Source organism: Scylla paramamosain, chromosome 39, assembly GCF_035594125.1.
Source record: "Scylla paramamosain isolate STU-SP2022 chromosome 39, ASM3559412v1, whole genome shotgun sequence".
Classification (NCBI taxonomy): Eukaryota; Metazoa; Arthropoda; class Malacostraca; order Decapoda; family Portunidae; genus Scylla; species Scylla paramamosain.
In genome coordinates, this window is record NC_087189.1 from 11,979,050 (window position 1) to 12,002,381 (window position 23,332).

Genomic DNA, 23,332 nt, shown 5'->3' on the forward strand with positions numbered 1-23,332 from the left:
GAAGAATAGTGACTACAGTAGCAGCAGAAGTGATAGGGTATGAAAAACTTCAGGGTAGGTAGAAGGGGAAACACACACTGGATAACTAAAATTGAAGAGGCCATAAAAGAAGAGATAATATGAAAAACTGTTGCAAAAATATATGCCAAAAGAAATTTGAATGAGAAAAAAGTGAAAGAGTAAATGAAGAGTGAAAAATTTAATGAGAATAAGAGATTATTTTTGGAAGAAAGTTGAGAGAAAAAGAGAGGGAGAGAGAAGGGTGAGAATGACAATGATGAGAGGAAGGAGTTATGGTGGGCAGCAAGTAGGTGGAAGGTGTGTAGGGAAAGCTTTTTTTACCATTCAAAGAGTGAGACAGTAGAGCAAGCAATACTATTTATACTCTTTTTATTCTTGGAAGAACGTTTAGGCGTTGGCTGAGATCTGTTAGCTACTCTGCCACATCACACAGTTTTCTTAAATATATCAGTTCTTTCAACTTTTTATTGAAATTCAAGTATTAGATGTGGATTATTTAGCTCATCAAAGCATGAAGTGCTACGAATGGTTGGCGTGTTAAGATAATAAACAGTCTGGGTTTTACATAAATATCACATTTGACAGCATAGCTGTACAGCATTGTCATTTAGGTTAAGCACCCAGAGTGTTTATCGGTAGGGTCAGGTGACTCAAGTCAGAGAGAGAAGTGGCTCAGCTTCTCAAGGGACACTCCCAAGATGGAAGCAACTCCCAAGTGCTCATGTGTTTTTCACAGCCAGGAGAAATAACTTATTTACAACAAGAATAAGTATTTTAAGAAGAGAAGGGCCACTAGAGGTCCTATCATTGCATTCTCCACAACAATAGTTCGAACAGCCAAACTCACTCATATGAGTGAGACAAAAGTGCAATGAATCTGCTCTGCTCCAAATTGAGATTATGCAAAACAATCACCATGAACAAATAAATTATAGAAAAATTATCTACACAGTATCATACAATACTGAGAGAGAGAGAGAGAGAGAGAGAGAGAGAGAGAGAGAGAGAGAGAGAGAGAGAGAGAGAGAGAGAGAGAGAGAGAGAGAGAGAGAGGACAATCACCTCTCCTTTCTACCAAGGTGTTAAACCAATAATTGGTCCTGTAGAGACATGGCAACACAGTTCACGGGGAACTCCTCTACTCGGCCAATGCCCAAACATTCTTCCGGGAGTAAAAACACTATAGTATGGGTATGGAAGCTGGTGAAGAATGGGTATTTATGCAGAGAGGAAGAAGTGCCACAGCTGGAGGTATGGATGGAATAGCTCCAGAAATGTAAAGGTATGGAGATGAGTTGGTAGTAGAGCGGATGTTTCTAAGATGTGACCTGGCATTGAGGGAAAAGTACCACATGAGTAGAGGAAAGTAGTTATTGTTCCTTTACAAAGTAAAGGTTGTAGAAATTAGTGTACTAGTTACAAAGGATACATCAGCTTACTGTGCTAGGAAAAGTCAATAAGGGAGTCTTAATTGAGACTGATAGGAGTGACTGATTCAGGATTCAGTGACAGGATTCAGGAAAGAAAAGTTGAGTGGATCAGACTTTGTAGTTAAAATTAGAGAAAAGGGTGAAAACTGTATGTAGCATTCATAATCCTAAAGAAAGCACACAGCAGGGTAGATAAGGAAACTCTTTTGGATGTGCTTAAAGAATGGCATTCTCCTACCAATAGTGATGTATGTATCAGAGACCTAGAATAGGTCACAGCAATCAAGAGTGTGTGCTGTGGAAGTGAGTTATCTGAGAGCACCATGTGATGTGGCAAGATGGGAGGATGAGAGCAGTGAAAGTGTTTATGTGAGATGTGGTATGAACAACAGTGCTAGAGGTGTAAATTGTGGAGTGGTAGACTGGGTGAAAAATAACATGTTGAGATGGTGTGGCAACACTGAAAGGGTGAAAAGCAACGAGCTTGTTAAGAAGAGTATATGAGCAAAGTTGAAGATGCTAACAGGAAAAGAAAGGTGGAAGATAGGTAAAAGAGTACATGTGAAAAAGGCATTAGAAGTAGAAGCTATGTGCTTCAACATGTAGGAAAGGAACACTTGCATAAGGAGAGGTAGAGTCCACTACCTTGTAGAACAATCCCAGAGGAAGTGAGGCATCAGAGGTTGATAGATCCAGATAGTTTATCTCAAAGAAGCAATGCTATAACACTCAAACACACTGTTGTACATGTGTCTACCTGATGACTTACTGGAGGCCGTGTGAGGAAGGTGACAGCAGCGCAGCTAGTCCTTGTCCCCCTCCCTAAAGCCGTCACTGACCCGGCCCTTGCCCATCATCTCCAGCATGGCACTGGCCTCAGGGTTCCTATCCAATGCGCTCTTCTTCCCATCCTGCAGTCACCAGTAGTGTGTTTAGGAGCAAGCTAAGTCAACAAACCACACTTCATCAGCTTTTGATAATGTGTGATGATTCTATCAGGAACAAGTATAACTCAACAAGGCACATTTCACCAGCTTGCCACATAATCCTGTCTTGTAATGGTGGTAAAGTAAGTGAAGAGTAGAAATATCTACTGAATGAAAGCATGTAATTTAAAATAAATTTCATAGAATAGTTATACACACTGATGATAGATTTGTAACAAGAGGAATTCAGGAATTAGTCACATCTGAATACCTGAACATACAGAATAGAAATAATTACTAAATGAAAGGCATGTAACTCAAAACAGATCTCATAGAACAGGGATGCACACTGATGATAGTGATGCAACAAAAGAAATTCAGGTACTAGTCACATCTAAAACTCTGACAACTTAACAAGGAAGGGAGTACACCTATGAAAGCAGTAATGCCTCTGTCACAGCCTCCACCAACCTCCTCATCTGAGTCTTCCTCCTCAGGCCCCACAGCCCACACCTCCATGGATTTGATCTCCAGTTGTTGGTTGGGGGAGAGCTGAGGGCTGCGGAAGGTGGTGCAGGTTGGAGACACACTGCCCTTGCCGAAGTCATAGTCGAGCCACAGTCCAAACAGCTCCTCCCTGCCTCCCATCCCCTGTGGAGACAAGAGCCATGATCCTAAGTGTCATCTCAAGCCAAACAAAGAGCGATGTGCATTTGTATCCCAGTGTTAAAACATTAAATATATTGAGTCCTACTGAGGTTTCAAGACACTTATCCTTCAGTTTTGGATGATCCTTTTGATCTTTATTTTGGGAATGGCATCTCAGTGGGCCTTTTATCTCTCTCTCTCTCTCTCTCTCTCTCTCTCTCTCTCTCTCTCTCTCTCTCTCTCTCTCTCTCTCTCTCTCTCTGTTGCTTGTAGCTAGTGCCCTTCTTCATAATGAATAGAAATCCAATAAATGTGTTAACAATCTTAGTTCTGAAATCTCTGCATTGATGACCAATACAACTTTCATATGCTTGCATTAAGAAATAAGTTTGACAAGGAAAAGGGAAAAAGAATGGTGCTCAGTTTAGTGTAGTAGTAGGCAATATGGCAACAGAGATTGGCAGCTCAGCTGCTCTGGTGTCATGCAATGAAATGACACAGAAACTACATTGGATTTTACTGCAGATTTCTGTACAGGTAGTGAGTGGATTGCAGGAATGAAAGAGGAAGAAATAAAAATAATATTAACAAGGAGGAAAAGCATCTTAAAACCTAAATGTTAAAAAATACAAAAGTGACTGAATAATAAGAACTGCCTATGGATTTCTGTAAGTACTATAACTCCAGCTCAAAGCAACAAGGATAGTAAACACAACACTCAGCTCCATACTCTGAAATGCTCTGCTGTCTCACCACAACTATTTCTAAAGGCCATAAGATATTATTAGCTAAGTTCTCAAGAGTGTTTCTCCAGTTAATAATGTAGAAATCTTGTTAATCTGCCACAATAACTATCAAAACACTCTTGAAAATCTGTTACTTAATCCAGAACCTTTTGAAAGTAGTGGAGGTGCAACACAGTGTTTAAGAATACGGCCTTTAGAACAGTGCTAGCATCATGCTCCTCACCAGGCCGTTGGGCATCGTGTTCTTCTCCAGGTAGTTGAGGTACATGAAGTTTGTGTTGTAGCCAGTGGAGTGGAACACACCTGTCTGGGGCTCCAGCGCAAACAAGAAACACTCGGGTGTACCTGCGAGGGCAACAACAATGTTACGCATCTGTTATTAGTGATGTTATGGATGCAACAATACCAAACACCGATAGCAGGAAAATTATTTGCTTCTATACTTTTACATGAATTATCTATTAAGATGAAAACAATAGCCAAAATCCTCATCCTCCCATACACAGACATGGCCAAACACCATCATCCAAAGCCAAAACATCCCAGAGATACATGTCTCGGGAATTATCAGTGTTACAAAACACATACATATGTCCATACAAAGAAATGAACAAGCAATACACTCCTCAGTGCATCCAGTGGGTTCCTGACACCACTGAGCTCATCCCTTCACCTTGAAATTGTGGCTTCACTTCCCAGGACACGGATGCAAAGCCACCAAACTTGTTGCCTGACTGGTCTTCCACAATGAGCAGTGTGGGCCCTTTGCCAACAATCTGAAGCAAGACACATTCATGTACATGTTACAACCTCTGCAAGATGTCCAGTTTGCTGAAGATTGGAACAAAAACTAATTCAAAATAAGTACAGCATTAAGAAGATATGAATGAGGCAGATGAGAAACAAACGTGCTGTTCAAAGGGAAATTAATAATTTTAGTTACAAGATTTGTTGAAGAAGAGGACGCTGAAGCCTTTTCTTAACTCTCCCCTGAAAACCTTGAAAAACATCCATTGGCAAAAGGAAAATCCCTAAGTTATACCAAGTCTGTCCTCCACAGCACACCTGTAGACCACAGCTGGTCAGCCTACCACAACCACTAACCTGCTTCATAAATATGCTGAAGCTCCAGCCATGAGTGGCAGTGGAAAAGAGGAAGCGCCACTCAGTCTGGAGACCCGTTGGGAGGGCACTGTTGAGGAAAAGCACCTGGGCAGCAGACAGCATGTTTGGGAAGGTCTGGCAGGGAGAGCAGGTGCTGCATTAAAACAGGCATCTAAAGTGTGCTCAGTAAGTGTGGTGTTAAGAGACACATCAGGGCTGAGAACATCAGTTTGGCCAAGTGCAGATTTAGGACCATAAGAGAAAATTGAATATGATGACGGTTACCTTAGGCACCAGAGATGGCTGGGGCAGGAGGTTGGTGGGGCCAGCAGTGGAGACTGAGAAGCAGCCTCCCACCACCTCTGTTTCCAGGGTGGTAAACAGAGAGTGGCCAAGATACCACTGCTCAAACACCTCATAGGAATACTGTGCTTTTGGGGGCGGCTTTCTCCATGTCTGGGAATGGAGGAGAGAACAAAAATACAAATATGTAAAATAGTTTTTAGTGTGCAGAAACATTATAAAGTTAAGGAAATATGGAGGTGGTGTTCTCTCAAAACATCTGGTGGCCTAGTGGTCAGCATTCAAGCAAGGTGACCTCAGGTAGCCAAATCTGAGTCCTGCTGGAAGCTGGCCATTTTCCAAGCCATCACTGAGTGGCTGAACATCACCCACCTGCCTGCTATCAATCTTATCTCACTCCCTTCAACAGTGGTTGCACCAGGGAACTCTTGGGGACAACACAAGCCTCTGCAAAGTAATCACTCTAAAAATCTGCCTATGTCATATGTCCACTGAACAACAAAGCCTTACAAAAATAAGAAGCTGACCATCTTGGAGATACACCCAACATTCTTGACCTTCTTCTAACCTCTAATCCTTATGTTTTATGTTGTCACTCTGTCTTCTCCATTGGACTCCTCTGATTACAACCATCTTGTCCAATCGCTCCAATCCCTCCTCAGGATTCCCAAAAGCTGAGGTGCTTCTGGCATTTTGCCTCTCCTAGTTGGGAGGACCTGAGGAAGTACTGAGATGATTTTCTTTGGAATGACTACTACTTCTGTGTCAGAGACCCATCTCTGTTTGCCGACCACATAACAGAAGTGATAGTATCTGGCATGGAAACGTACATTCCTCACTCTTTCTCTCGTCCTAACCTTTCAAACCTTGGTTTAACACAGTCTGTTTTCATGCTATACATGATAGAGGTGGCCCATAAAGGGTACTTGAATCTTCCATCACCTGAATCTCATGCACTTTATATTTCTGCACAGAATCATGCCAAGTCTGTTCTCCAACTAGCCAAAAAATTTCTCCATTAATAGAATGCCAAAATCTTTCAAGATCAAACTCTCCTCATGATTTCTGACACCTAGCCAAAAACATCTCCAATAACTTAACTTAACTTCATCTTTCCCTCCTTTATTTCAGCCTGATGGCACCACTGCCATCTCATCTATTTCTAAAGCTGAACTCTTCACTTAAACCTTTGCTAAAAATTCTACCTTGGATGATTCAGGGCTTATTCCTCCCTCTCCTCCACCCTCTGACTACTTCATGCTACCCATTCAGATCCTTTACAGTGATGATTTCCATGCCCTCACTGGCCTTACCCTCAGAAGGCTTATGGATCTGATGGAATCTTGTTGTTCTCCGAAACTGTGCCTCTGTGCTCACACCTTACCTAGTCAAACTCTTCTAACTCTGTCTATCAACATCTACTTTTCCTTCTTGCTGGAAGTTTGCCTACATTCAGCCTGTTCCTAACATCCATCACTTCACAACCTTCATCTGGTCACCAGTATGGGATCCATCAAGGCCACTCTACTGGTGATCTTCTGGCTTTCCTTACTGAGTCTTGGTAGTTTTTTAGGAATTTTGGTGAAACTTTCAATGTTGCTTCAAACATATCAAAAGCTTTTGAAAGGGTCTGGCACAAAGGTTTGATTTCCAAACTATGCTCCTACGCCTTCTATCCTTCTCTCTGTAACTTTATCTCGTTTCCTCTCTAACCATTCTATTGTTGCTGTGGTAGACGGTCACTCTTCTCCTAAATCTATTAACAGTGGTGTTCCTCAGGATTCTATCTTGTCGCCCATTCTCTTCCTATTATTCATCAATGATCTTTTAAACCATACTTCTTGTCCTATCCACTCCTACACTGATGATACCACCCTGCAATTTTCCACTTCTTTTCATGGACATCCAGCCCTTTGGGAATTAAACAGCTTATGCAGAAACCACAGAGTGCCTGACTTCTGATCTCTCTAAAATTTCTGATTAAGGCAGAACAAACTTAGTACTGTTCAATGCCTCAAAGACTCAATTCCTCCATCTATGAACTCAACACAACCTTCCAGATAACTATCTCCTATTCTTCAATGACACACAACTATTCCACTCTTCTACACTGAAGATCCTGTCTGTCCTTCATAATCTAAACTAGAAACTTCACATCTCATCCCTAGTTAAAACAGCTTATATGGAGTTAGGCATTCTGAGTTATCTCTGCCAATTTTTCTCACCCCCATAGCTGTTAACTCTGTACAAGGGCCTTATCCGTTCACGTATGGAGTATGCTCCACATGTATCGAGGGATTCCACTCATACTGTTCTTTTAGACAGGTTGGTATCAAAAGGTTTTCATCTTATCAATACCTCTCCTCTAATTGACTGTTTTCAGCCTCTTTTTCATCATCACAATGTTGCATCTCTTCCTATCTTCTGCTATTTCCATGCCAACTGCTCTTCTGATCTTGCTAACTGCATGCCTCCCCTCCTCCCATAGCCTCGCTGCACAAGACTTTCTTCTTTCTCTCACCCCTATTCTGTCCACCTCTCTAATGCAAGAGTTAACTAGTGTTCTCATTCATTCATCCCTTTCTCTGGTAAACTCTGGAAATCCCCACCTGCTTCTATATTTCCTTCTTCTTGTGACTTGAACTCTTTCAAGAGGGAGGTTTCAAGATGTTTATCCCCCAATTCTTTTTATGATTGTTTTTGAATGTTTAGGAATTGACATATCAGTGAACCTTTTTCTTCTTTTAATTTTGTTACCCTTGGCTGGTGCCCTCCTACATAAAAAAAAAATCTCAATCTCCATAAATAAATTCATGAGCAGAACTTCCTGCCAGTGCTATATGCTGTGAACATAGGTATATAAATACAGTAATAATAATAAAAAAATAATAAAAAAATTAAAAATAAATAATACAGCAAAATTAGATACCAAGACACATGTAAACAAAAACAAATCAACCTTGCATCCTGCTGTGTACATCAACAAGGTAAACACAAAGACATTGCTTCTCCTCACCTCCTTGAAGGAAGCACCGGCATGCAACAGATCATGCAGCACAGCACGACACACGTGTCCAATGCTCTTGTGTCCTGACCCACAGCTCCAGCCACGGCACCCGGCTCCTCCCAGCACCATCTTCAGGTAGGCACCAAGGATCACCTCCAAGTACTGAAACAAAGGTGTATCAAAATATTTACTTGCTTATTCATTTCTAGTCAACCTCAGAAATTATCATTTGATGCTCAATGATACATAATGCCTCAAGAGATGTGATCTACCTCTTTACCAAGCAACAGTGTGACCCCACTCATAAAAATTATATGTTAGTTCCTGTTCTGAGAGACACGCAGTTCTGTGGGCCTCCTAAATAGCAGCCCCAACTGGAGAGAGCAGACACAACAGTGTGTTGGTGCAACAGCTCACAGCATCCCTGCCGCCCTCCACCAACACACTGTACAACAATGCCCCTACAAAGGATAGTCCATGAGGAAGTTTGGATTTTGAATTACAGCAGTCAGGGGTGGATTTTGCTATAGATGACATGGGCAGTTACTCAGACATTATCCTTGTTGGTGTAATAAATATTACACCAACAATATTGCCAAGGCTGAGGCTAGCTCAAGGCACCAAACAAGCCAATTCCACCACTGATGGAGCAGGCTGGTCACTCCCAGAAATGTGCCCAACCATGAAGCATCAAGGAGATGCACCTCACATAGTCCTCAAACATCAATATGAAACATACTTCCCTCTTCTGATGTGACAAAAACATGAGTGTGACCAGCTATGGGTGGTCCCTGAGATAAAACAGTTGATAAAAAAGAACCAGCACACATACAAAGAAATTCTGATCAATATTGTGACTTGAATTTGTGTATAAAAAGAATCAAACTAGCAAAGAAAAAAAAAGACTGTGTAAAGTGACAGCGGGCTTAATAAGTACATTACAAAGTTAAATGAACACAAGTGAGAACCAATGTATCTCCCATTTCTTAACTTAAATGATCATTGTGAAATTGTAAATGCAGTGCCTTGATATGCATGAACCACCAGCCCCTTGAGCTAAGTGATGTACTTACCCACCATCCTTGCCACTCAAAGCAAGATATTTATAAATATAAAAAAAAATAATAATAATAAACAGAAAAAAATAACAAATAAATAAAGCTCCTCTCCCAAGTGAAATTCCCCAAAAACTGGTCCATGAATTTGTATACAAACTGAGCTAACCACTTGAAAAATTCATAATGAGTGCCTACAAGCCAGCTCCTGCCCTCACTGATGGAAAACATTCACAGAAACAGCCATCCCATGGTCAGTGCCATGGCCAGCCAAGCCAGCTGCCTCCACATCTGTCTCACACACTTTTGAGAAAATGTTGGAATAGACATGTGTCTGTACACCAATGAGCATTACTTTGGGAACATAAAGAAGTGCTCCACCACACTGTACATGGTATTCCTCCTGGACACCAGCCTGAAGGGTCCAGAACAACCTGGCACAGTGGCCCAGATGTGCCCCATTGATTTCTAGAAGGCATTCAGTGACATGAATCACAGCATAGCAGTGACCCACCTATACCACCTTGGATGCTAAATGTCAATGTTGCCATTTATAACATCCTTCCTCATGAGAAAGCAGCAATGGACCAAGTACAATGGGGGAAACATCAATGTGACAGCCCACCACTCATGAGATGCCCCAGGAGCCTACATGAGAGTCAAAATCTTCCATGCTGTCATTAACAGCCTGCTACAAAATTCACCCCATAAAGCAGTTTGTGGATAATGCTACTGTGCATACAATGGCAATAACAGCTGACTCACTGACCAATGTCCTCCAGCAACTCATCACCAGTGGCAGGAACTGAAACTGATTCCCAATCCAAATAAATATGAACTGATCAACATGGGCTTCTTGTGGCAGGATGTGGCATTCCTGGACATGTTACTTGATGACACCATCACCTGCATCAATACAGCCAAAGTGGTTGAGCTGACTACCATCTCAAGCTTGACCTGGCAGGACCACACCAACCACATCAGCACTCAGGCGTCCAAGCAACTGTTCATGCTGATCTGAGTGAGATCATCAAAAGTAATGCAGGAGCAGCTGGTGCATCTGTACTGCCAGTGCATCCAACCCATACTGGAATGTGTGCACCCGGTGTGGCATCTCACCCTCACAGCTGCACAACACAACCTTGGAATGTGTGGAAATAGAAATGTTGCATCACCCTTGGTGGCCATTACAACAGCTACAGTGGCGTGCTCACCACGTCTGGAGACCAGGAGAGAACGGCTCACCTTCAGCTTTGGAGAGAACCTAAAGGAAAATGACCACTTGCACATCCTCCCACAATAAGCACCATCCCAATACCAGGCCAGACACAGTGCCAGGTTACTGCCTGTCAGGTGCCCACCAGTGTACCACAATATTGTATGTGTAGCTTACATGGTCAGTGAGTAACCATAATGAGCAGTTTAGTAAACTAGTGAGTGAGCCAGGCAGACATGTCACCAAACATGGCACCAGACATGTCCCCTTCTCACACATAGGAGCAATCTGTCCATGTATGGAGTATGCTTCACATGTCTGGTAGGGGGGGGGGGGGGGGAGGGGGGCAGTTTCCACTCATACTGCTCTTCTAGACAGGGTGGAATCAAAAGCTTTTCATCTCATTAACTCCTCTCCTCCAATAGACTGTCTTCAGCCTCTCTCTCATCGCTGCAATGTTGTATCTCTAGCTATCCTCTACCGCTATTTTCATGCTAACTGCATGCCTTCCCTCCATGGCCTTGCTGCACAAGACTTTCTTCTTTCTCTCACCCCTATTATGTCCACCTCTCTAATCCAAGAGTTAATCAGTATTCTCAATCATTCATCCCTTTCTCTGGTAAACTCTAGAACTCTCTTGCTGCTTCTGTTTCCACCTTCCTATGACTTGAATTCCTTCAAGAGGGAGGATTTAAGATACTTATCCTTCAATTTTTGACAACTGCTTTGGAGCCTTATCTGGGACTGGCATCTCAGTGGGCTTTTTTTTTTTTATTGGAATTTTGTTGCCCTTGGCCAGTGTCCCTACATAAAAAGAAAAAAAAGATAAAATATGCCTACAGTGTCATTCTATATACATAAAGATGCAATGGGCTTATATAATATACTTTTCTACACAATTCCTTGTAAGTAGTAACACAGGTAAAATCAAACTTTATTCATGAAAAAAAAAGTATTTAAGTTGATTTTCTAGTGAATTAGCATTTAGATTTATTTGGTCATCTTGAGATTTCCAAAAAAGTACACCACTGATCAGAAGTGTATTAATGTAGACAACAGTAAAAACGAGGACATGTCTGTGCCACTTACAGCTCCAAATTACATAGATCAACCTCCTAGTACATGGAAACAACAATTTTAATTGAAAATAGGCAACTGGAGAGAGTAATACTGTATATCTAACCAAAACAAACATCTGACTGGACTGCCTTAGTTGAAGTTAACAACCACGTAGTTGGACAACCAGTTAATTCCTGTTCGGTGCCACTACTCCGAGAACATGTGGCTTCCTGTATTCCTCTCCCATTATGCCAGAGCAGTGCTGAGACTCTTGTTTTGGTATTTGGTTACTTTCACTTTATGAGAGATGCTAAAATCCCCACCAAAATAACTACATTCATATATCACGATGTTATTGAGTATGTTATGTCATACTATATAGTAGTCTTATTTTTTTCCTTTTTCATTGTCCAAATCAATAGGTTTTAGACTTCTAATATGTCATATTTAAAATATTGATAACAGTATTACTAAATAATTACAAAAAAATATTTCAGTTTTGACCAACTTCTCTCAAAATTATCCATAGAAGATATTTAAAAGTTGATGCAGAATTTCAAAAGTATCATAATGATCAATGTTCTAAGCATCTGTATGCACATGGGATTTACAATGACAATATTTTAGCTCATGTCACTAGGGGACATGTAGAAGTGACAACATCCGGCAGATTAGTTCCCAAAACTCCCCATTGTTGCAGTTAATTTATGCACATATTAGACCAATTTTTTCTGATAAATAACTTTTGATTTGTATTCTATTTCAAATATTTTAAAACTAATCTTTATCATGAAATTTTACTAAATTTGTAAACAAAAATTTTTTGGGAACTACTATTATTATTACAATTATTATTACTACAGTGTTGTTGGTTGTTGGTCTGAGCTCAATCCCAGCTACACTCTCCCTCCATCAAATATGTACATGTACCTGTGTTTGTTTAGTTCTGAGCAATGTTTCAGTGCCCAACAATGCTATACCAATCATCAGAAAGTATATGAACACTGTTGTGTGCAGCGATGCAAGGTGATGTAGAAAGAAAAATGAAGAAAGCAGAATGGGAAGAAGATGAAGGAGAGAGAGAGAGAGAGAGAGAGAGAGAGAGAGAGAGAGAGAGAGAGAGAGAGAGAGAGAGAGAGAGAGAGAGAGAGAGAGAGAGAGAGAGAGAGAGAGAGAGAGAGAGAGAGAGAGAGAGAAGAAGAAGAAGAAGAAGAAGAAGAAGAAGAAGAAGAAGAAGAAGAAGAAGAAGAAGAAGAAGAAGAAGAAGAAGAAGAAGAAGAAGAAGAAGAAGAAGAAGAAGAAGAAGAAGAAGAAGAAGAAGAAGAAGAAGAAGAAGAAGAAGAAGAAGAAGACGAAGAAGACGAAGAAGACGAAGAAGAAGACGAAGAAAAGAAGATGAAAGATGACGACGAAGAAGAAGAAGAAGAAGAAGAAGAAGAAGAAGAAGAAGAAGAAGAAGAAGAAGAACAAGAAGAACAAGAACAAGAACAAGAAGAAGAAGAAGAAGAAGAAGAAGAAGAAGAAGAAGAAGAAGAAGAAGAAGAAGAAGAAGAAGAAGAAGAAGACGAAGACGAAGAAGACGAAGATGAAGACGAAGAAAAGAAGATGAAAGACGAAGAAGACGAAGAAGACGAAGAAGAAGAAGAAGAAGAAGACGAAGAAGAAGACGAAGACGAAGAAGACGAAGAAGACGAAGATGAAGAAGACGAAGACGAAGACGAAGACGAAGACGAAGACGAAGAAGAAGAAGAAGAAGAAGAAGAAGAAGAAGAAGAGGAAGAACAAGAACAAGAACAAGAACAAGAACAAGAAGAAGAAGAAGAAGAAGAAGAAGAAGAAGAAGAAGAAGAAGAAGACGAAGACGAAGAAGACGAAGACGAAGATGAAGACGAAGAAAAGAAGATGAAAGACGAAGAAGACGAAGAAGACGAAGAAGAAGAAGAAGAAGAAGAAGAAGAAGAAGAAGAAGACGAAGACGAAGAAGACGAAGATGAAGAAGACGAAGACGAAGACGAAGACGAAGAAAAGAAGATGAAAGACGAAGAAGACGAAGAAGACGAAGACGAAGACGAAGAAAAGAAGAAGAAAAGAAGAAGAAGAAGAAGAAGAAGGACAGACTGGCTGGGGATAAGAATTTGACACATCTCTGACAGGTAGTCTAGCCCACTGCATTTAGTATAACATTTACCCACACAGAGTAACTTATATTCCCCACATAAATTTCCTTACTTCCCATTGTTCATTTAAATTGAGCCTCACTCAACATTTATCAGAAGAGTTGTACTTGACAATAGTGTTGTCAGTACTCACCCAGCCCCCATCATTTAGTCCTCAGAATTTCCAGAAATAAATTGTTTTATTTATATCAGTTAGCAGCCTACTGTGAGTGTGAGGTTAGCACGATGGCAAGGTGGGGTGTGTCCCCATTCCTCCCCCTCATGAGTCACTGCCTGAGATGCAGCTGCAAGCCATATTCTCACGATATGGTCAGTCATAGCCCAGCTACCACACGAGATAGATGTACAGTCAGAAGGCAGATGCACAGAGGAGACTGGGTGCGGGAATTTTTACAGTTAGATGGGCCAGCTGCTCTAGGGGGATAAGTGAATAATCACCAGCCATATGCCCAGGCCCATATGGGTAGTGCAGGAGTCTCTATATCAGCCTGCCTAGGAGTGTAGTTAACTGTTATGCACTTCATATCAGGGACAAGATTCCTCAGTTGTGTGTGTGTGTGTAAGCCAAACTTTGTTACAGTGAGAGGTGAATTACCCCTCCTGTTTGTTTTGTGGGCACTTGTCTGTATTCATGTTGTTGTGTTAAATGTTACTGCAATCTGGGGCCGTTCCCAATGTCCTTTTTGACGCAGAGGATATCATATTGCTGGCAGAGACGGCTAAAATACCTTGTCGGGTGTGGGCGGTCCATTATCATGGGCTGTAATCCCCCATTACATGTGTTTGTCGCTCATTGTAATTGTCTCTCTCTAGAAAGTGGCTGGCAATTCTTTCCCAGCTGTTGGAGTTAGTAGTTAGTGGAATATTTCCTTGTCTGTTGGTGGGGGAAACAGACTGACAACCTCATGTATGAGTAACCTGGTGTTATAACTGTCTGGTAAAGGGTGCAAAAGTCAAAAAAGGACCTTGTAACCCATATTAAGCCCTACACCCTGCCACATAGGTGACTTGGAGGAAGCTAGTCCATTTGAGGCAGCTGTGGGAAGGGCAGGGATTTGTGGTCATAACAACACACACACACACACACACACACACACACACACACACACACACACACACACACACACACACAAATAAATTATTGAGATTACTGGGATGCATTGCCAGAAGACACAATGCATGCAAATAATTTATATCAATTCACAAAAAAAACATGATAACTTGGTATTAAAAGAGAGTAGGGATATTCAAAGCTTCACTCAACCCTATGAAAATATAAATAAACATACAAAGAGCTAAATCCACTACCTTAATGATACCTCAATTTGATAACAAAAGAGAGGATATTCCACCCTTAACTCAACCTATAAAAATATAAAAAGACACATACAAATGACCAGATCCAGTACCTTAACAATGTTGTCACTGTCCACCCCAGCCTGATCACCCCCTGCCAGTGTGAGGGTAAGGTAGAGATGCTGCTCCAGGGTGCCCTTGGTCAGCGGTCCCAGGGTGTCCACCAACATTTGGCAGGTCAGGGATGTGGGTGTGGGGGTCTTCCCTCTTAGAAACACCTTGATGAACCGTGATGCAATTTCTGGGCTGTACCACTTGGCTATATGTTTCTGCAATACACCAGCATCAACTAAGAACTCAAGATAACACACACTAGTTACTTAAGCATAAGATAACTGCTTCCTCCTTTCCAGTGTTTGTATGTAGTAATTTTATATCTTGTCTACAAAGGACAGTTTCCAACAAATAACGAAATCCAAAATGAATAAAAGCTTTATTGCTTTACTGAATATATGAATATGAACATGAATATACCTAAACATGCAAACTAATACTGAAAGCTAATTCTGAAATTTGGAAAATAAAAGGAAAAAAATAATACTAGCATGTTACTTTTGCCCCAACAGATTACATTGGCACTTTCAAGACACACAATAAAGACACCAAAGTAAGAACCATACTTATTCTTTACTCAGCACCAAAGGCCTTCAATTAACTCCCACAGAAAGACAAGCTCCACCTCACCTCCAGCGTTGGCAGAGTAATGTTGCCGCTGCTCCCAGCCAGTTTCTGTGCCACGGCCAGCACATTCTGCCGCTCCTCAGGGGTGAAGTATTCCTTCTGTTCCCTCACCACCTTCTTGCTGCCTTCAGCCCCCATGCTGATGCTGCTGCTGTTGTTCCTGCAGTTTCTATCTCTACTGTGTCACTGCAAGTATAAACATGTGATGCTAAACTGTACTGCAATGAATTCTTCACACAAAGATTTTGTTAACTTGTCAATATCAAGTTTTTGTGAATGGCAGAAAACACTTTAAAACACTGCTTTATAAGTCAAACAAGATCACACATTCTTGTGAGTAAATGGTTCAGGTAATATAAAATAAATCAATACAAACTGATTAAGTACATCAGCATGTATGTGGCATATATCACATTGTGAAAACACAATGTATCACATTGGATAAACACCCATGCGTGCACACACATTCCTGATTCTGTAAATACACGATAACATCAAACAATAATCTAGCAATATGTAAATTAGAATCCTTGACAAGCTTTAAACCATTCAGTTTATGAGCTCAATCCAAAATCATAGTAGGGAACAAATGCCAACCCTTCCTCAATGCAAGAATACCTGATCTTAAGTAAGAAAACCCCTAATACTAATTGAAGACAGTGTATAAGAAATATGCGAAAAACATTATCTAACACATCAATAATTGTCAACACTAAACTAATACAACATGAGGCACAAGACCACACTCTGACCTTCAAATCATCTCAATATGACCTTTTATAACCACGAATCACAAACCACCACCTGACCACCACAATGAAATACCACACTCAAATATTCCTGCTGGACATTTCACACTCACTGCCGCTGTCCTTCCTACTCCTCTAATTCTCCTTCTGTTGACTTAGATGCCTAAATAACCAGTCTATGATTATTCCAAGGACTATAGTGACCTGGTGGTGGCGGTCAGGAGTAGCCAGGGAGGAGTGAGAGGTGACAGGGAGAGAGGCGAAGAGGTGAGAGTGCGTCCCGTCTGACTGTGTTTTGGTGGTCAGCTGATCGCGTTCGGGACTCGCTGGGAAATACAACACTCCTCTCGTCTGTCTCCAAAATATTCCATGCTGACTATCCTTACTGCCTGGCGAATGTGGATCAACTACAGTAAGTATATGAAGATTTACTGGATGTAGGAGAAAAGTGGGGAAATGAGTAGGATTCGTCAGTATCCATCGCCAAAAGTCCCTTTAATCAATAGACGGAGTCATTAAGAGGCACACAACTCACGGCTTCTTCCATTCCTCTCCTAAAACTCAGCACAGGCACAGAGGTTGTTGGTGCACCTTATGTAGTGTGGTCAGCAGTCATCCACGCATTAGAACACGGCCTAGTCACGCATTCCATAGGCGTTTTGGGCTGAAACCTGTGTTCTGCTTGTTACTTGGGTAGGGGGTACGGGGAGGGTGGGAGGGGGCTACCTTACCTGGAAAGTAAAGTAGACTAAAATATTCAGTTTTGAAGCACCAACGCGAATTTACTATGTGGCACTAAGGCTGTTACAGATGTGTGTGTTGGGGGGAATCATTTGAGGCTTGGATAATAAGTAACGTTGAATTTGTAAGATTTAAGAGTTGCCAAGAAAGTCCTCGCTCGAGATTTACGGGACGCGGCTTACCGAAAATTTGCAAGGCTTGCTAATTCCGTTAGGACATCCAAGCATTGCCTAAATGGATACTTTTATTTCTACACTAGGCTTGTCTCTTAGGTTTGATTTGAATGTGTAAGGCTAAAGCTTCAAAATAGTGAGGGTCATATCCTTAAGACAATTTGTTTTTATATTATAGAATTTCTGTACTTTTAAATATTTTATAGTAAGCTACTTTGTAAAATTGTTCCCAGACCTAGGATAACACAGTCTGGCGAGGCTATCAGGGCAAAGAGAGAAGATAAGTTGATGTTGATGGAGTAACGTAACAAAGAAGTGTATATTATGTAACTGTACTTATAAGATTAAATTTAGCTGTACTTGTTATACGGGCCACACACACACACACACACACACACACACACACACACACACACTGAAGGGAAAAAAAAAAAAAACGGGAGGGTGTGAGTGGAGATATATAGGTAGGCAGGCAGTGAGTAGCTTGAATTTTAAACTAAACACGCATCTCTCATATCACGTGATGTATACAAATTTGAATGTTAACACCATGATAAGCCAGCGAACAAAGGACCTGTGTGATGTAGAGCAAGAGCGTCACCAATGCAGCCATTTACTGATTCCATTGAGCACGAGATGGATTATTGACGCGTCTGCCATTAATATGCAGTGCATGCTACTGTTTCCACGCCCTTCTTTGTTCTTCGGGACTGGACCAGGAAGGGAAGCCAAGACGGGGGAGGAAGGAAACCCGGAATAGGAAGTAGCATGTTAACTATAGTCAGTTTGCATCTGGTGACTGCATATTTAAGGGGCGTTTCTGGTCCAAAACGTTATGGCGATGAGAGAGGGGAGCGGGGAGTGGGGGGGGCACTTCCACCGGCTCCAGTGATGAACAGTGCAGGACGAGGACACTGTAGCAGCTGCATTGATGTGTGGAGGGAAAAGGAGGGAAGGGAGGGAGGGACGACGCCAGCTAGAAGAGAAGGGAGGGAAGGAGAGGGGGAGGAAAGAGAGAAAGAGAGGGAGAGAAAGAGAGAGAGAGAGGAGAGGAGAGGAGAGAGGGACGCTGTGAGAAATAAATGCGCAATAATTTCCTGACCGGCGCATCTAATGTACGCGATCACATCAATAATATCCAGCAACAATACTATGAGCAGCTTGTGGGAGGCATGCCGTATTTGCAAATTAACGCCGTCAATTAACGAACAGTGGAATCAAAGCTCTAGGAGAGGGTGAGCGCTGGCAACCATAGGAGCGAGTTCTCACGCTCGGAAAGAGGGAGAGAGAAAGAGAGAAAGAGAGGGAGAGAGAGATAGAGAGAGAGAGAAAGAGAAAGAGAAAGAGAGAGAGAGCAGGATGCCTCACTACACAACAGTGGCGGCGGGAGATATTTAAAGTGTCTCCATTTACACCCTGGGCCCGTGAAAGGTGTAAGGAAGGGAGGCAGACGGGAGAGAGAGGGAGAGCAATGCCTCACTACACTGCCCTGACAGCGGCGGCTACAGGGGGAGCTGACCCCAAGATGGGTTACCAGTCCCCGCCGCTTCTAGCCAACGGGATCACCACCACCCTCATGGAGTACCAGCCCAAGGAGATGCAACAGATGCAGGCAGGTACGTGGCAGTAACCTATTATGGCCCTGGGTGGCACTGTCAATGGCGGAATGTTGCAGGCTGGGGCCACCCCTCTCGGTGACAGTCTGCCCGCCGCCGCCACCCCTACACTCTTCTATCGCCCCTCTGTGCTGTCCATCCTCTGTTCACCCTTCAGTATTTGTTCAAGTTCTGTATTATCGCTCTTCTGCATTCTTGTATCATTATCTTATCTGTCAGGTCTATTTGTACAATCAGGAAAGTTTTCTTAATGCTTGTCTCTCAGAACCTTATCTTCCAACTGTCCACCCACTTCAGTGTTTCCTCACTACCCTGCCTGTCACATCGCTGTTCACACAGCCCCTCGCCATCTCTTAAAAAGCCTGACACTAATTACCCAAAGCACTAGATTGTCAACATTTGTTATTCTTCCCATGTGGAAACCACTGACTGGATAACATAGGCAAGGACTGTTTGCTTTTTTATGTTAAGTTTATTAAGTTTATGGATAAACCTGGAGTTAAATAACATTGCATAATTTTGAACAGGGGGAGAAGAAATACGATTTACAAAGACCTGCCAAGTTTACTTTATAATTTTTTTGTGTTTAACATGGAGACAGTGTCCTTCAGCCAGTACTATACTGGGAGCAGTTCCCATGTTGAACTGTCACTCCTTTGTGATGCATTCTTTTGACAGATTTCTCAGAGAAATTTTTGTCAAAGCAAGTCATCTTTCAGTGACATTCACCCACAGTATAGTTTAGTGGGATATCACAAAAAACTATACACCAATTTTTTGCAACATCCACCACACAAATATTGGCAGATTTGTTACTACATAATTTCCCATACCAAGGAATCTTCCTAATCTGTCAAAGGGAATGGCAGTTTTTTAGGAAATGTTCTCCATGTTTTAGTTCCACTCCTTAGTGTCATAAATGCATGTCTGCTCCTCCTGTCGAACACACAACAAAATCCCATGATCCTCGGGTGTCACTCCATTGAACAGAATTCCCAACCTTGTTAGGGCAGCACCACAACATTAACAAAGTGCAGTTACTTACACTAAATACAGTAACAAACAATGAAAGAAATGCTTGCTGTTCAAGTTAATTAACATGTATGAAATGTGATGTGGTTAACTCCAGTGTTACCAGTTCAGTAGTATATACTGTACTAGGGAAGGTGTCAGTTGTAGTGCTTCAACCACTGTGAAAGTTCAGAAGAATTTGTTTAATGTAAAGATGACATGTATTAATATGAGCTACTTAGGGTATGCTATTGTTGTAACTTTTTAATTTTTTTTGAAGACAGTGTTTAATATTATTCCTTCTGTAATGACCAAACAATGTGGTGTGCATACCTGCTTCATCCTTAACTTTCAATACACATTTCTAGGTGCTGTACAAGAAATACACTAAAAATCATTAAACGTCAACATCAAACACTTAAAAGAGATGTGTTCAAGTTTTTAAGCCATAATTGTAGCATATTGTTTTGCGTAGCCAATATTCTGACAGCTGTCCATCATTTCTAGAGCCAGTGTACTGCCACGAAGTATTTGATGGGCATGGCATGGAAGACCAAGGTAAACATGCTGCTGTTGGTTGTATTTATACCTAACGTGTTTGTGCTTGTAAGTGACGGTAAGGTGTGGAGATGCTTCAGTTCTTACCATCAGGAAGGAGCTTAGCACAAAGTTCAAGTGTAGATGCTTTAGTTTTTATCACCAGGAAGGAGCTTAACAACAAATCATCAAATAAAAGATAAGGTTTAGATCAATTTCAAGTCCTGAGTGAATGTTAGGAAATCAAGTTTGGATAAGTCTGAAATGTTAATGATGAATGTCACTGTGGGTTTATGACAGCAGCTGCTGCTGCTGCTGCTGCTGCTGCTGAGCTATTGTGGTGGGACAGTCAAGGTAAACCAGACCATACTTGTGTGTTGGTGATCCTTGTGGCTTGATTGGTTGCAAGTCATTTAGTGTGTTGGTGACCCTTGTGGCTTGATTGGTTGCAAGTCATTTACTGTTGAGTGGCCTGTCAGGGGTCTGATTCCCAACTGTTTCCTCTCACAGCAATCCTTTAGATTAGTTAAGGAGTCCTGTGTTAAGTTTGCCAGACCAAGATTCCAAAACTCAACATTTCCTCTTCATTAACTTGGTCTGAGCAGATTTTCTAATACAGGATGCTTGAGTTTCTATTTCAAAATGTGAGGTATCAATATGGATGTCCATTATTAAGCAAGCCATAATGATGGACCAAGTGGAGTTAGTCCTGTCTTGAGTGTCCTGCCACCACAGATAAAACTGATGTAGCCCCATGAGAGTGGTGCTGAGCTGAGGTTGGTGGGGAAATGGTGGTGTGTGTGATGAGGCAGCTCAAATGTCAAGCATCAGTTCAATAACTAATTATGTAGGTGTAACATGATGCATCTTTAATTAAATCAAGGTAATTTTACTGCACCAGTTTACCATATAGTTCAGTCTTGACAGGTATGACAGTCCAATAGTAATACATCCTATAGTACTGTCCCACTGGGTCATGAATAATAATGATGATGATAATAGATATTAGTAAGATATGATCAGGCATACCTCAGAAAACAATGATTGGTATGAAAAGTTCAGTAGAGGTAGTCAGAAGAGATAAATATATAATGGTCAGTATTCGGGTGTCATTAAAGTTGAGGGTAACAATCTCACACACCTTAAGTCCTCATCAGGTTTGCACAAAAACACACACCTAATATTCACTAAACCTCGCAGCAAGCTGCTCTCCAGGACAGTCTGGAGATTGCTCTCGACAAGGCTCTGCTGGACCCTTCGACCGCCCACAGAAGACATGTAAAGGTGAGGCTTGGTGTTTCTTGGATGTTACATTGCTCACACACACACACACAACTATTTCCCTGGTGGAGTGTGTGACAAGTAGATAATTTTGATAATCCATTAAAAGTGTTGAGAGCACTCACTCAAACAGACAACTGTTTCCCCAGTGGAGTTTGTGATAGGTAAATAATTTGGATAATCCACAAACATTATTGAGGACTCTTGCATAAACTGTGTGGATAACTACCTCAATTTTTTGTCTGAGGAAGATCAATAGGAAGACTTAACAGAAAATATGCATTGTATGGGAATGTAATTGTGACTTGCTTTTGTACAGTTTACATTGCTGTTGTTTATCATCATCACTTCATTTCCTACTCAAGATAAGATTACTGATTAAAAACAGAAACTGTCATTAGACAACTAAGTTGCATACAGTCTTGCAGCTTGTTGAGTAATCAGCCTGTATGAGCTCACAGCATCACCAGGCCTCCCCTGATGGCTAAGGGGGAGGGGCTGAACCATATCTAAGCACCTCACCAGCTGGCTCAGGGCATTCTGGTGTCTTGCCTTATGTGGTGAAGTTGTTATATCACAATTTCTTGGCTTACATCCCATATCTATTCAGTGTTAGGCAAGCAAAGGCAACAATGTAAAGAAAGACAATCCTAAAAGTGTCTTCATTCAGCCAGGCACTAAAATTCATGTCCTCTTGGTTATGAGCTGTAAAACAAAATATTTTCAAACTACCTTCAACTCTCAAAAATTTATATGCATATAACTGAAGATAACAAATACACAGGTGTTCATAAAACATCAAAAGATTTATGAATACAAACCAGTACAGTACATTAACAATCATTAAAAACCATGCTGAGCTATTGTGTGCATACATGCAAGTGATGAACACTCCTGTTGATTTCACCTTGTATCATCTACATATTTTTTATACTCGTGATGAAATCATTTCCTTGTTAACTTGAGATACTTATGGACACCATTAAATGCTAATGCTAACCTTGGATTGGTAAAGTGCAGAAACAATAATTAAAGAAACCCCAAACCATTGTGTACATGTAGTGATCAACACTCACTTTTTTTTATATCCTCTCACATCACCAGTATTTCGGTCCATGCAATCTTCATGTCTTCCCCAGTTGATGTTCACACAGTCATGTTATTTTGGTGCAAAGCTATGGCTTTCATCACTAAATACAAATGATAAACACTGATTTTCTAATGGTGTAAGCGGAGGTGATCTCACTGCTGCAGGTTACAAGAGAGAACTGCATAGTTTTCAAACCAGCAGACACAGGTCAGTCACTAAACTGACAGCACTGGAGGTGGTGGTGGCCTTCTCCCTGCCCCCCCATGTTAGAATTACCATACCTTGCGTTACAGACTTCTCTACGACTTGCTGTGTCCCATCCCCATGTCAGGTTTTTTTGAGTTCTCCATTACAGTATGACTTGGAGGCAAACTGATGACCCATGTTAGATGTGATTTATGTTAG

At 41.4% G+C, this 23,332-nt stretch overlaps 3 protein-coding genes across 15 annotated transcripts in view; 2 read left to right on the plus strand and 1 right to left on the minus strand.

Annotated features, from left to right (window-relative positions):
* LOC135092181 (early endosome antigen 1-like) overlaps positions 1-3,130 on the plus strand; it is a 62,983-nt gene extending 59,853 nt beyond the window's left edge. The window contains exon 17 of the transcript XR_010262787.1: positions 2,875-3,130. The gene's annotated coding sequence lies outside the window, so the exon portion shown is untranslated. The remainder of the gene's footprint in view (positions 1-2,874) is intronic.
* Positions 1-23,332, minus strand: part of LOC135092185 (MTOR-associated protein MEAK7-like) — a 45,463-nt gene that overhangs the window by 5,234 nt on the left and 16,897 nt on the right. For 2 of the 7 annotated variants that reach the window (XM_063990473.1, XM_063990479.1), the window contains exons 1-10: positions 16,683-16,815; positions 15,733-15,915; positions 15,102-15,317; positions 8,195-8,347; positions 5,161-5,331; positions 4,876-5,010; positions 4,445-4,547; positions 3,995-4,116; positions 2,849-3,028; positions 2,221-2,362 (exon numbers count right to left, since the gene is read on the minus strand). In XM_063990473.1, the coding sequence (XP_063846543.1) occupies positions 2,255-2,362; positions 2,849-3,028; positions 3,995-4,116; positions 4,445-4,547; positions 4,876-5,010; positions 5,161-5,331; positions 8,195-8,347; positions 15,102-15,317; positions 15,733-15,867 (1,323 nt within the window). In that variant the 5' untranslated portion in view covers positions 15,868-15,915; positions 16,683-16,815 and the 3' untranslated portion in view covers positions 2,221-2,254. The other 5 variants (XM_063990478.1, XM_063990477.1, XM_063990474.1 and 2 more) reach the window with 5 other exon arrangements.
* LOC135092182 (uncharacterized) overlaps positions 16,767-23,332 on the plus strand; it is a 14,979-nt gene continuing 8,413 nt past the window's right edge. Inside the window, exons 1-4 of one of the 7 annotated variants that reach the window (XM_063990466.1) lie at positions 16,767-16,890; positions 18,889-19,008; positions 20,527-20,577; positions 21,757-21,840. In XM_063990466.1, coding sequence (XP_063846536.1) covers positions 16,848-16,890; positions 18,889-19,008; positions 20,527-20,577; positions 21,757-21,840 — 298 coding nt within the window. In that variant the 5' untranslated portion in view covers positions 16,767-16,847. Of the gene's footprint in view, positions 16,891-18,812; positions 19,009-19,084; positions 19,451-20,526; positions 20,578-21,756; positions 21,841-23,332 lie in introns of those variants that run through there. The other 6 variants (XM_063990467.1, XM_063990469.1, XM_063990468.1 and 3 more) reach the window with 6 other exon arrangements.